The following is a 14,461-nucleotide window of genomic DNA, read 5'->3' as shown; positions in this document are numbered from 1 at the left end:
CACCACACTTCCAGGCTCCCATGGGCTTTGGCCCTACCCCTGGAGAATCCCACACTGGGCACCAAAACCCCCTGACTCTTACACAGCTCAGCTCCACCCTCCCCATGGCTCTCCTGAGTGACCCTGGACCAGGTCCCTCTGCTATATTCTGTGGAACTGATGTTCCCAGTTCACAAATTTCCCTGGTGTCTTAATATTTCCCTCAAACATGTACACTGACTTCACTTTCAATTCATGATCACAGACCTTGAATGGGCTGTCAGTGCTTCCAAGAAACCCTACTACATTTATAGTCTGCCTTCCTATTCTCTAAGAACATTTCAGACTTCCTTCTCTAGTCAATTCCCATAGAACCCTCCCGAAGCCCACACAGATAGCTCATAACGCAGAGAAGTGAAGCCACTAAATCAATTAAACTACCTGCTTTTTTATGAAAAGAAAATTTATTAAAATCACTGATCTGGAAAGGGAATATTTTAAAATTAAACTTATTTTGAAGTAACTGTGGGTTCGCATGCAGTTGTAAGAAATAATGCAGAGAGCTCCAGGTATCCTTTACCCAGGGTCCCTCAATGGTAACATCTTACAAAACTATGGTGTACAGTCACAACCCCGATAATGACATTGCTACAGTCAAGATATAGAACATTTCCACCACTGCAGAATCCCTCATGTTGCCCGCTCATAGCCACACCTACTTCCTTCCCATGTCTTCCTCCTTAAGTCCTGACAACCACTAATCAGTTCTCTACTTCTATAATTTTGTCATTTCAAGAATATGATATAGAAATGGAATTATACAACATGTAACCTCTTGGGGGTTTTTTTGTTTTGTTTGTGTTTTTTAACTCAGCCTAATTCTTTGGAGATTCACCCAGGTTGTCACGTTCATCACCTGCCATATCAGTAAACAAAGGATGGTGCAGCCATCAAGCCAGCAGCCACTGCAGCTGCCTCCCAACTGTGTACCCTGAGGGAATTCAGGGTGGAGAAAAGCAGGATTCTGGCCCTAGATAGTGAAGGTACATATCAAAGGAATGATTTCAGAGTCCAGACTCTTGCACCTTCCCATACACCGAAAAGAAAAGCGCTAAATTCATTAACTTGAGATGTGTGTTTTTCTTTAACTAACAGTAATCTTTGGATGTCCCTACTACGTTTTTGTTGTTGCTGTTTCCGAAAACTGTTAAATATCCTGGCTTCTTCCTTACCTCTTCGCAGCACTTCCTCAGATCTGACAGGCTGCCTCCCAGGTTTAACTCCTCAGCAAGTCCACTGAATAAAACATAGTTCTCAACTTTTAGGTTGTGTTTTTTTTTTTTCAGTAGACAATTGGTAGTTTGTTCCTTTTTATTGCTGAGTAGTATTTCATGGTATAGATGTACCTAAACTACCTGCTTTTTTTTTTTTTTTTTTGGCGGTACGTGGGCCTCTCACTGTTGTGGCCTCTCCTGTTGCGGAGCACAGGCTCCGGACGCACAGTCTCAGCGGCCATGGCTCACGGGCCAAGCCGCTCCGCAGCATGTGGGATCTTCCCGGACCAGGGCACGAACCCGCATCCCCTGCATCGGCAGGCGGACTCTCAACCACTGCGCCACCAGGGAAGCCCTAAACTACCTGCTTTTGCATCCATTTTCTCCTCCTTCCTCCTGTTACAATGAAGGAAGTACCTCTCTCCCTACAAAGGCCAACAATTTGACATGTGCTCCGGATACCCTGCCAGCTGCTTCCACAGCACTTGACTTCTCTGGTTATCATCTCTTTCTTCTGAACCATCCTCAACACCTTACAAACATGCTTGCCTGGTTCCCACATTACAATGGTCCCCTCTGACCCCTCATGCCCTTCCAGCTCACATTCGTTTCCTCTAGTCTCTTATAACTGTACAACTTCTCAAAAGAGCTATCTATACTCTCATCAACACATCAGCTACCTTCAAGTCCTTCATTACTGTTTTCTCCTAAGCCAGTTCACTCTAGCTGCCATCCACACTTCAGCACCCTCCTCCTCAAGGTTTCCAGTGACTTACACTGTTGAATCCAATGACAACTTCTTGTCCTCATCTTATTCTCTTAGATGAAGCCCATCCTTTCCTTCTCAAAATATGACTCTTGCTCCTGTTACTGGACAGTCCTACCTAGACATTCTGACTTAACATGCCCCACAGGCATTTCAGACCTAACATACTGAAAATTAATCACACCCAATTTCTTTATTAAAGAAATTAATAAATCTATTAAAACCTATTTAATAAACCATAAACCTATTAATAAACCATATTAAAACCTATTTCTCAGTCTTCTCTGATTTTGTAAATGCCATGTTTCCCTTGCTTCTTGTGTAGCTGGACTCAGAGGCCACAGTCCAGCAGGGACCATACTTCCTAGCCCTCCCCCAACAGCAGTACCAGCCTTGAATTTGGCTCTGACCATGTGAGAGGATCTTGCCAAACAAATGCGAATGGAAATAAAGTGTGTCTCTTCCAGGATGGGACTTTTAGGAAGTCAGAAAAGTTTTTCTTCTCTTTCCACTTCTACCAGCTGGAAGCAAAGTGTGGAGGCCATAAAGAAGAGCCAGAGCAGAAGGTGGAAGGAATGCGGGTCCCTAACTCACCAGGAGGGAGAGAGCTGCCTGATAACCCAAAACACTTACATGAGCTAGAAATATGTGACAACTGTGTTAATCCCCAGAAATTTTTTGGTTTGCTTGCTCTAGCACGTGGTATCATCCTAATACACACCATCTTTACATAGGCATTCTTTTGATGGTATTACAAACATGAAGAAATCCAGAGCATATACGAGAGTATTCAGGTGCAATATTTACTGAATACCAAGGCTACCTATAACATAGTTATGTTTCATGTAAATTTGCTTTCATCTAAATTCTGTAAGACTTGCCCACTAAGCTAAGGAGGCCTTTAGGATGAGAAACCCATTAAACTCTACACAGCACTTAAACAGAATAGCCTTCAAGTTAATTTTAAAGAAAAGAACGTTTTCTGGCATTGTGTGGTTTGTTTTCCCTTTCCCTCTTGAAGTAAAATTCATTCTGAAATGTGCTTTTTTTGAATTTTCAGATGTTATCCCCAACAAGTAGGAAAAATCTCTCAAGATTTTCCCCCAGAATACAACGACGCTAACGGTTTTAGAAGTTCTAATTTACACTGTCTAGAAAGTTGATTTCCTATTATTGTGTGCAAGTGACACACATACAAAGATTCCTCTTTGTTTTACATTCCAAACAACCCAAATATGTTTTGAAAGACACAATTCTCTGCATAAGAAAAAGAAGTCTTCCTTCATTTTCTGCGTGTTAGGACTACAACACACAAACATCACAGCTGTGGAATGCAGGAGTAGGATTCAGGGCAATCTTTTTTTTAACATCTTTATTGGACTATAATTGCTTTACAATGGTGTGTTAGTTTCTGCTTTACAGCAAAGTGAATCAGCTGTACGTATACATACATCCCCATAGGTATACATACATCCCCATATCTCCGAGGGCAATCATTTGCATATCAAGAAGCCAGGAGTCAAGATCCTGAGGTTCTGCGCTTCATTCTGCAGCTTCCTTGCTGTGAACTGTCAGGCACATTACCACTTAGTCAGGCCCAGATTTAAGAATCCCTATGATTTGAATAATGCTTCTATTTCTCATCAGGGGGCTCCAAAGCTCAGTCAATGTTTACTCGATGCTTCTGGGTGTCTATTTAGCAAACTGCGGGCCATGAAGATATAAAACATCAGCTTCAAAAAAGAAAAAAAAAAAATTGAGGCAGGGATGGGCAAGGTGAACACTAGGTCTGTTGTTTAAATGCCAGCCCTGCATAAAGGGTACTGGTTGTTTGTTCCTCTGATCTAATACTCTTAGTCATTCAAAATTTTAGTTGAGGAAGAAAATGTCAAAAGTTCCATCAAGGGTTTCTGCATGGTAGAATTATGGGCTTATGGCTTTTTCCTTTATGGTGCTCTGGATTTTCTAAACTGTCCACGTTGAACACATACCACTTTCTTTTTTTTTTTTTTTTGGCGGTACGCGGGCCTCTCCCATTGCAGAGCACAGGCTCCGGACGTGCAGGCTCAGCAGCCATGGCTCACGGGCCTAGCTGCTCCGCGGCATGTGGGATCTTCCCGGACCAGGGCACGAACCCATGTCCCCTGCATCGGCAGGCAGACTCTCAACCACTGCGCCACCAGGGAAGCCCCATATTACTTTCTTAATTGAAAAATTGGTAAATGTAAATATTTTCACTCTATAAGACTGTTTTTAAAGAGAGACGAAAGCTAACTATGTCAGACTGAATTATTGGTGCCAATTCTTTGCTTCCCCCGGGGAGTGTTATAGATCTGCATCTTTGCCAAGGTATCATGGTGGGTGGAGCATGCCTCTGCCCGTTGATGCTGGGCTTGGCCATGTGACTTGCTTTGGCCAATGGAAAGTTAGCAGACATGGTGCCCGCAGAGGCTTGAAAGCTGCCTGTGCAGGTGGAGGTGCACATGCTTGCTCCTGTCTCTTACCAGGAGAACATAATACCTTGGGTAGCTTCTGGCTCAAGGAAGAGGAGAGACACGTGGAGCAGATCTAGACCCAGACTGCATCCTAGAACCAATCACAGCAGAGCCCAGGCTAAATAACCCAAAACCCAGGTGACCTGCAGCCACAGGAGAAAAAAAAGGAATATGTACTGTTGTCTGATAGGGAAATTTTGTGGTTATGTAGCATTATTGTTGTCAACTGGTATACCACCTAATACCACAAAAAAACTCAGGGGCAAAAGTAACTCATGGATTGAATTGCAGGGTATAAAAAGGGCCATGTAGCAACCTTCACTTGCCCAATTATAAAGGGGACCAAGTCAACCATAATCCCAGTTTGAGAAAACTTTTTTTTTTTTTAAAGCATTGACTAATTTAATCCTCACATCCACGGTGGCATTGGTACTTTTCTTTTTAATTAATTTATTTATTTTTGTTGTGTTGGGTCTTTGTTTCTGTGCGAAGGCTTTCTCTAGTTGTGGCAAGCAGGGGCCACTCTTCATCGCAGTGCGCGGGCCTCTCACTATCACGAGCTCTCGTTGTGGAGCACAGGCTCCAGACGCGCAGGCTCAGTAGTTGTGGCTCACGGGCCTAGTTGCTCCGCGGCATGTGGGATCCTCCCAGACCAGGGATCGAACCCGTGTCCCCTGCATTAGCAGGCAGATTCTCAACCACTGCGCCACCAGGGAAGCCCGGAAAAAACTCTTTAGTAGACAGGAATTGTTTTCCTTCCTCTCATTAAATATTTAATTATTTAATTACAATTATATTAAGTCCTATGAAAAGGTGAGTCCATTCAACAATGAGATTTCACATTAAAAATATATTGTGAGTTTTTCAATGTTAAAATGTATTTTTTCACAACATGATTTAATGTTTATAATTGTTTTCCACTTTATGCGTATAACATATTATATTTCACCAGTATTCTTTTGCCAGATATCTAGATTTTAGATAATATGTGATTTTAATTATTATAAGTGGTGCTGCTCTAAACATAACTAATGTTAATTCTCTACACGTATTCACGACTATTTCCTTGTGATGAAATCTGAGGAACAGAATGGCTGGATTAAGGAATATGTAAATTTTAAAGTTTTTAATATGTCTTAATTGTCTAGTTTTAATTTACTTTTGTAATTAATGGACCAGGATCCATACAGATTGACTCAGCCCCAGATATTAACTGAGCACAAATTTTCCAATTAATTGAAAAAAAAATTACTCGAACTAATCCTGCTGAAATATATTGCAAACCTATTGGGTACCACCTGTGCTAGGCACAGTGTAGTGGCCACAAGTACAGACTGTGGAGCCACAACACCTGGGTTCAAATCTTGGCTCTGCTGTTTCTGAGCATCGTTATCTTGTGCAATTTACTCAACCTGCCTGTGCCTCAGTGTTCTCATCTGTTAAATGGGTATAAGTGTGCCTCCCTCATAAATGCACAGAGATGTTGTAAGGATTAAATAAGTAAATAAATGTAATTCCCTAAAAGCTGTGCCTGCCACATAGTAAAGTCTTCGTGTCAGCTGTCATTAGGGATGAATAGATGAAAAGGTCACAGACCTTCCTCTCAAAGACCTAAGAGTTTAGTGAAACTTATAAAGGCTAATTGGGTGGCAAAATTTTCAAAATATAAATTAAGCCTTCACATAGTCTTTGTTTCAAAGAAAACAGGAGAAAACTGCTAAAGGAAAACAAACCTTGGAATAAAACAAAGTTAAACAATAGGAAGGCGGCTGGTCTTTAAGTTACAGAAACTATCAGGCACAAACTTACGCTGTCAAAACCAGTTTGACATAAGTTTAGCAACAAGGTCTATTCCAAGGGAAGATCATATGTGATTATTTACAGTTGCCTAAAACTAGTGGAAACCATGTTTCTTAATGATCAGAAATGATGCTTTCTTCTCTCTGCTCTAATACCTGATACTAGCACAGTGCCTGACACAAAGCAGAAACTCAATTGATAAGGGTTTCAAATTGATGTTCACAAGACCAAGTTATCCATAAACTGCAAATATCCTAAATTCAATTTGTTATGCACCAATACTAATAGCCACCATTACTGGGCTAACTGCTTTGTATGTGTTACTTCATTAAATCCTCAGCTAAGCTATGTAGAAGACCAACTAAGAATGTTTTCTTCATAGTCCAAAATCACTTTCAAGCTACTGTTCTTTAAAACAGACTGATGTTCAAGAGATTTTTTTTAAAAGTTCTCCTAAGGACTATTAAACATTTTTGAAAATTATGTGACCAAAAATTAATTAACTAAAATAATTTTATATCAAGCTAAATCGCAAAAGGTAGCTAGAATTGCTAGAGCTGTTGAGATTTTGAAATGGGAATCAAGTTCAGCTTGTTGTTGTTGTTGTTGTTTTTTAAAGGTAAAGGCCAAATTTCATGTTTCTGGTCATATATCTGCATCAAGAGCTATACCTTTGCATTATTTTAAACTTTTAAGTAAACTGATTTAGCAAAAATTGGAGCAACCATTACTCCCCCCCTCCTATTGGTCAAAAATAGTTTAACCAAAGTAAGTAAATTCCCTATGTGAAATTAGTAAGTAAGGGGTGAGCCTTTTAACCGTTAAGATTTAATCTCCCCTGCTAAAAAACTAAGGGTTAGACTAAATCTTTAGGATCTCCTACTTAAAAAAGCAAATATTCTGCATTTATAGAAATGAAAGCAAAGGAAAATGTCCTAACAAGCATTAAAAGAACATCAGTAAAACTCAAGTGTGAACATTTGCCCTAATTTTAATGAAGTGCAGCAATTTTTTAATGAATTTTTTCCCCTTGGCCTGAAGTCAGCTTCACCTTACACCTCAGCAGTGTGCCACAGTGAGTCACATGTTCTAGACTCTGCACTGATCATGATACAGAAGCATTTCTGCTCCCAGAAATTTCATCTCCAAAAAGTCGAAATCCATAATTCTCCAAAAAAATGAAGAACTCAACTTGTTTTCCAGGTTATTTATGAACTGGCAGACAAGACTGTCATATGTAGAGAAAACTTTATTGTTAAAAAACAATAAAGTTTCTTTAAAATATTTATATTTAGAGGAAAAAGCTCTCAGAATGAAAAAATAGAAATCTAACCTTTAGTGATTTAAAATTAAGTTTAATAACATGAAAATTTATATGGGAAATTATTTTTTTAAAAACATGCTTTAAGTTATTTTAATTTGGCTATCTTTCAAGCCAATAAAAGTTATTTGTAGATTTTCTAGATTTTAATTTTTTAATTAATTAAATTTTAACAACACAATTTAAAAATGGATGAAAGGGAAAAATGGGTGAAAAATTTAAACAAGCACTTCACAAAAGGAGAAATATGAATGTCCAACGAGCACATGAAAAGATGTTTGACATCATTTAGTCATCAAGAAAATACAAATTAAAAACAGAAAGTGATACGACTACTAACCCATTTAAATGGCTAGAATTTTTTTTAAACTGGCAATACCACAGATGGGCAAGGATGCAGAGCAATTAGTTCCTCACCTGTTGCTGGTGGGAATGTAAAATGGTACCATTTTGGAAACAGTTTGGTGGTTTCTTATGAGGTTCAACATACACTACTGATACACCTAACAACATAGATGCATCTTAAAAATATACTGAGCAAAAGAAGCCAGACACAAAAAAGCATGCAATGTATGATTCCATTAGTATAAAATTCTTAAGATAAATCTAATCTATAGTGACGAAAAGCAGCTCTGGGGTTGCCTGGGCCCAAAGAAGGGGCAAGGGAACATGTTATTTCTTGACTTTGGTGGTAATTACACTGGTGTGTAAATTCGCTAAAACCCATCCACAGGTACACTTAGTATGGATACATTTTATTTTATGTAAATTATACTTCAGTAAAGTTTACTAATATAATCCTCAATTTAATGGCTCTCTGAATTGGATTAAGTTGTACCAAATGGTCTGTGGAGGGGCAGGTACATTCTAAGGGGCTGATTTTCACACAGGGAACTCCACTGTCACTGGGGACACACTACAGTTGTCCCCACCTAACCACAGGGATTGGTTTCAGGACTCTTACAGATGTTCAAGTCCCTTATATAAAATGGCACCGTATTTGTTTATCAACTATGCATATACTCCCGGATACTTTAAAAGTCATCTTTAGATTACTCATAATACCTAATACAATGTAAATGCTGTGTAGATAGTTGCCAGCAGATGGCAAATTCAACTTTTGCTTTAGGGAACTTTCTGGAATTTTTTTTTTTTTTAAATACTTTCCATCTGTAGTTGGTTGAATCTGTGGATGTGGAACCCGTGGATACAGAGGGCCAACTGTACTGTATAAACGTAACCCCCTCTCTTAAACAAGTCACCCCTGCGACTCACCAGTCAGAGCACCCCCCAGGCTTCCCCGCCGCAACTGTCTTCCATCCTCACTCAGCTGTCTTTTAAACTTCAGCGACTTTCCAGGGCCAGAAGCCACGTCTGGGTTGCTGCATTTCCGAAATGGCATGGGCGGAGGGGATAGTATGTGGTCGAGCTGCAGAGAGAAGCACAGTGGCATCACTTCCTGGGGATGCTCTCAGCCAGAATGAAAGACACCACACCCCTCCCCACCAGGCATACTTTCTTCCCTCTTTTCCTTCTCTAAATCGCTCTCTCCTAACACTGTTTTGAATTTGGCTGGTTTAGAGACTTCAGGGTTCCACTGTTGAGTCTTCCATCTGAAAAAGCATCTGGCTTGCTGCAAAACCTCCACTGCAGTGTTTTTCAAGCGAATTAGTGGGTCATGGCGTATTAGTGGGTCATGAAATCAAGCTTAGTAGATGGTGACCAGCAGAACAGAAATTATCAGAGTCCAATGAAGAAAGGAAAAGAATCATTTCATGAAATGGTTAAGTTATACATGTATGTGTGTGTATCCAGAGTCATTATGTAAAATATATCTTTCTGTGTGCCATGATCCTCCTAAAAAAATGAAGAATATCGCTCTTTAGATTCTACAGAGAATCCATAAATCACTTTAGTTGTTCACAAAAGAAAATTCACAAGCTTTTGGTGCTCACAAATATACGTAGGGAAGGGAACTTTCTAAGCACCACAGCCCTTAATGGAAATCAATACGTCCTGATACCACTTCATAGCTTTTTAAAAGAAAACCTGTCACAAGAGTCATAGAAACCAAAGTCACTTCAAAAGACAGCTTTATACAAAAGAATCCCTTGTGTCACAACACTTATTTCAAGATCTGTCCTGCTTTCAGAAGAAAACCTCTCATACCTGAATAGGGCCCTATGTTTTAAAATGTTCTCCTTCAAGTAAGTATATATGCATGTATATGTGTCTAGATAGTTATTAAAGACAAAAATATTAATGTGCACATGCATATACCCAGATAGTTATTAAGAATAAAAATGAAGTACAAAAAGTATTCATGGATATTCCAACTGCCACAGAAAAGAGCCAACTTCATAGAAATTTAAAAACAAACAAGAGTTGGGTAACACTGCTCAAAGCCAGGCATTTTTAGGGATGCTTCACTGAGATTTGTTTTGTTTTCCTGGGTAGGAAGAAGGTCATCTGCTTATACCTGTCAGAATTTTTTCAGATTAAGACTCTCATGGGGGCTTCCCTGGTGGCACAGTGGTTGAGAGTCTGCCTGCTGATGCAGGGGAGACAGGTTCGTGCCCCGGTCCGGGAGGATCCCACGTGCCGCGGAGCGGCTGGGCCCGTGAGCCACGGCCACTGAGCCTGCGCTCCGCAACGAGAGAGGCCACAACAGTGAGAGACCCGCGTACCGAAAAAAAAAAAAAAAAAAAGACTCTCATGGGTGTATTTACAGGAAAAAGAAATTCGGGGATGAAGTCATCTATGTGTCTGTCTGTGCCATGCAGCATATTCAAAACCATGGCACAAAAAGAAATTTGACCTTGCCTATGAGTAACTCCTCTCAAGCCAGTTGAAATGAAATAGACTATACTCACTCAGCTGTTACATGATGTCAACCCTCCCCCAAGCTCAGCTGTATTCATTAGTAACACAGAACAGCTGGATTTCAAGCACTTGTCAATCAGTACCATCTGAAATTCATTGCCAGTCAGTATTTTACTGTATTTCATTGCCACTTAGTAGTTTAGTGAGAGGTCCTCAAGAAACTAGAGGTGCATCCACTCCAGGATCTGCCCTGATCAGCAGGGAATAGGAATTGCAGATTGTACTTTTGGAAGTATTTGTTAGGGCTGCTGTTCATTACATCAGTGTCCTACTTAGAACGGCCTCCAAGAGCAAATTTCTGTCTAGTGTTAGACACTTTGCCCTTAAACCTTACAGACAATGAAATGTAGCAAGGGCACCTTGGACAGTAACACACCAGCTACTAGAAAGCGCAGAACCCAGCCAGGGGTCCAAATGCAGTCAGTCCATTACACAATGCAGAGGTTAATTTTGCCTCCTTCTTAGCTCTATTTTATGCTCTTACCCCAGTTTTTTTTTTCTTTTTTTCTGCCAATATTTTGGGGAAATTTTAAGAAAATTTGAAACAACAGAAAAGTTGTAAGATTAGTACAATAAAAACCATGTTCCCTTGACCAGTGGTGAATTGTTAACTTCCGCCCATGGCTTTTACTCCTTCTCTCTCTCTCTCTGTCTCTCTCTCTCCGCCCCCCTTTCTCTTTGCCCTACCACCCCTACAGTGAGAGTTAGTTGCAGACATTGTGGGTTTTTACCCCTCAATACTTTGGCCTGCCTCTTCAAATAACAAGGACACTATCTTAAATTCTCCTGCCCTGTATTAAATGTATTCTTCTAAGATGTCTCAAATCTTCTGTTATCAAGGGAAGTATAAATACTAGGGAAAAAATAAAATATGTGGACTTAATATTAAAAGTTTGCTTTTACAGTGAAAGAAAAACATGCAGCCACAAGGTGGCAATGTGTCATAGACATTCAACAAAATGCCCCATAATCGCTACTACTCGCATAAATGCACCAAGAACCCCTCAGAATAACCAAGTGAGTTAGGGTTCATTTCAGTTAGTCATTTTCTCTTAATTACTAGTGGCAGCTGCATTAAATACAAATATTTATTGTTTAAGGTTCATCAACTTCTGCTACTTATTTTTCACCTGGAGTTAAAATTTTCAGCTTGTATTATAATTAATTTCTCTGGGGAAGTTTGTTATATTGCCAATTAACAGAGGGTGAAAAAAATAAGCAGAGGAAAGAAGATAATTCCTAAGGAGGAATTATGTGATTTCCTTACGTATTTCCAACAAAGCCATAAAAGACATGAAACAAGTGTAGAAGAAAGAGAAGGAAATCAAGGAGAAAGTGTAGGCAAATAAAAAAGAAAATCCATTTCATCACATATAGAGTCATAAGGTATTAGTCCATAAGCCAGAGTTTTTTAATCAGAATCACAACCCCAAGAGAGGAGTATTATTTTAAATCTGGCAAAATCGAGGCAGTGAACTGTGAGGGCTGCAAATGTTCCCAACACAATATAAGCGGAAAAACCCATAAGCATTGTGCCATGTTCCAGGATCCCATTTTCTTCCTCACATCAAAATCACACTCTCAACAGCGCTCTCTCTAAATATATCATTTTTCCAAATTTGCTGTGTTGTCAGTCGCTCTACTTTTCTTTCTACAGTTAGTCAGAGCTTCTCAAAATGGTCCACTACAGCCTTGCAATTTATTTTTCATTTTTTATCCTGATTCAAACACTCATGATCCTTTTAAAAACATTTCATCAGACCCTGGAGCTTAAGGCAGACAGTCAACATATCACTTTGGACACTGCCCTCTGAATGATTTCAGTTTAATGTTTTCCAACCTTTCCAAACTTCCAAAGTCTCCACACTACAAGGAATTCAACTAAAGACAGAGGTTGTCTTTACAACTTTCACTCATGTTCAAGGGCATCTAAGCCTGCATGTGTCATACTTGCTCTGAACACTTCTAATTTCCCTCACCAAGCAGTCAGTGGACTCCTGGAGAGCCAGACCCTACTCCCTTGTCACATACTCACCTAGCACGCCGCTAGCCACAAAGTATCCTGGACTGAAACACATTCTCTGTACTTCATTAGCTGATGGCAAGCATTGATTCGTGGTAGACTAGCTTTCCTCAAAACTACCTACCTTTAGTTTTCTTAACCGCTTTTAGTTCCAATAACCACCAAATAGTTTGAAAAGGTGCATTTGCATGTTACTGAATTTGGAAGTCAGACAGACAGGGACCAAACTTACCTCTTACAGGTAAGCAACCTCTCTTGCTAGCAGTTTTTTTTTTTTATTGAAGTATAGCTGATTTACAATGTTTCAGGTATAACAAAGTGATTCAGTGAAACACACACACATACATATACACACACGTATATGTATATATACACACAATCTTTATCAGATTCTGTCCCATTATGTTATTACAAGATATTGAATATAGTTCCCTGTGCTATACAGTATGTCCTTGTTGTTTACCTATTTTATATATAGTAGTATGTATTTGTTAATCCCAAATTCCTAATTTATCCCTCCTACCTCCTTTCCCCTTTGGTAAGTTTGTTTTCTATGTCAGTGAGTCTGTTTCTGTTTTGTAAGTAACTTCATTTGTATCATTTTTTAGGTTCCATATGTAAGTGATATCATATGATAAATTGCCTTTATCTGACTTACTGACTTACTTCACTTAGTATGATAATCTCTAGGTCCATCCATGTTGCAGCAAATGGCATTATTTCATTCTTTTTTATGGCTGAGTAGCACTATTCCATTGTATATATACCACATATTCTTTATCCTTTCATCCGTCAATGGACACTTAGGTTGCTTTCATGTCTCGGCTATTGTAAATAGTGCTGCTGTGGACACTGGGGTGCGTGTATCTTTTCAAATTAGAGTTTTTGTCTTTTCCGTATATATGCCCAGGAGTGGGACTGCTGGATCATGATAACTCTATTTCTGTTTTTGTAAGGAACCTCCATACTGTTCTCTATAGTGGCTACACTGACTTACATTCCCACCAACAGTGTAGGAGGGTTCCCTTTCCTCCACACCCCCTACAGCATTTATTACTTATAGACATTTTGATGATGGCCATTCTGACTGGTATGAGATGATACCTCATTGTAGTTTTGATTTGCATTTCAGTAATAATTTTGCTAGCAGTTTATCAAAGGAAACATGTAAGCATCCTAGAGAACAAAAGGCGTACACAACTACTGTAAGTCTGATCCAGACTTGGGGAAAAGTTTCCAAAATTACCAGCCCTACAGAAATGCTCATCACCAGAAATCTATATCTATCTTCTATATTGATCATCTCTAACCATTGTGTGCTGTTTTACAACTATCAGGATGAGTAAAACAGAAGAGTCCACCACAACTACACTGTGGCTTTTGCCATCAGTGAATATGAATTAAAGCCAAATGATTTACAAGACTGGGTCTTATTTTGTTTAGTGTCTCTGCCATCACCACCACAACCAGTACCACTGTCTCCAAACATGGACCATGTGTTTCTTCTATGGCTATATCCCACAGTTTCATCCATCTCTTTCTAAAAAGGCATGTTATAACTTTCGATGAACACTGAACGTGCAGCCTTCTTAACTGACAGTTTTCTCCAGCCTCATCTCCAGACACTCTCCGGCCCAAGCACACAAGTTCTCTCACTTACATGTTCACATAACCATTGTTATTTGGAAACTAAAGAGATTTTTCCAACTTCAGTAAATGGCAACTCCTTTTGTCTAGCTTCTCAAGTCACAAACCTTACACTTATTCTAAACTTGTCTTTCTTATTCTATAGCTGATCGATCAGCAAATCCCCTAACTCAACCTCTAAAATATATCCAGAACCCAATCACTTCGCCACTTTTACTGCCACCACTCCTGTCTCTGCCTTCGGATCTCTCTTGAAATAGCCTCCCAATAGAT

At 39.5% G+C, this 14,461-nt stretch overlaps 1 protein-coding gene across 1 annotated transcript in view; it reads right to left on the bottom strand.

The window, feature by feature from the left end:
- The window catches only part of LOC132486766 (microtubule-associated serine/threonine-protein kinase 4-like), a 202,142-nt gene that overhangs the window by 21,530 nt on the left and 166,151 nt on the right, over nucleotides 1–14,461 (bottom strand). The window contains exon 2 of the mRNA XM_060094343.1: nucleotides 8,911–9,064. Coding sequence (XP_059950326.1) covers nucleotides 8,911–9,064 — 154 coding nt within the window. The remainder of the gene's footprint in view (nucleotides 1–8,910; nucleotides 9,065–14,461) is intronic.

This window comes from Mesoplodon densirostris, chromosome 3 (genome assembly GCF_025265405.1).
Source record: "Mesoplodon densirostris isolate mMesDen1 chromosome 3, mMesDen1 primary haplotype, whole genome shotgun sequence".
Lineage (NCBI taxonomy): Eukaryota > Metazoa > Chordata > Mammalia > Artiodactyla > Ziphiidae > Mesoplodon > Mesoplodon densirostris.
This window is presented reverse-complemented; position numbering and strand designations above follow the sequence as displayed.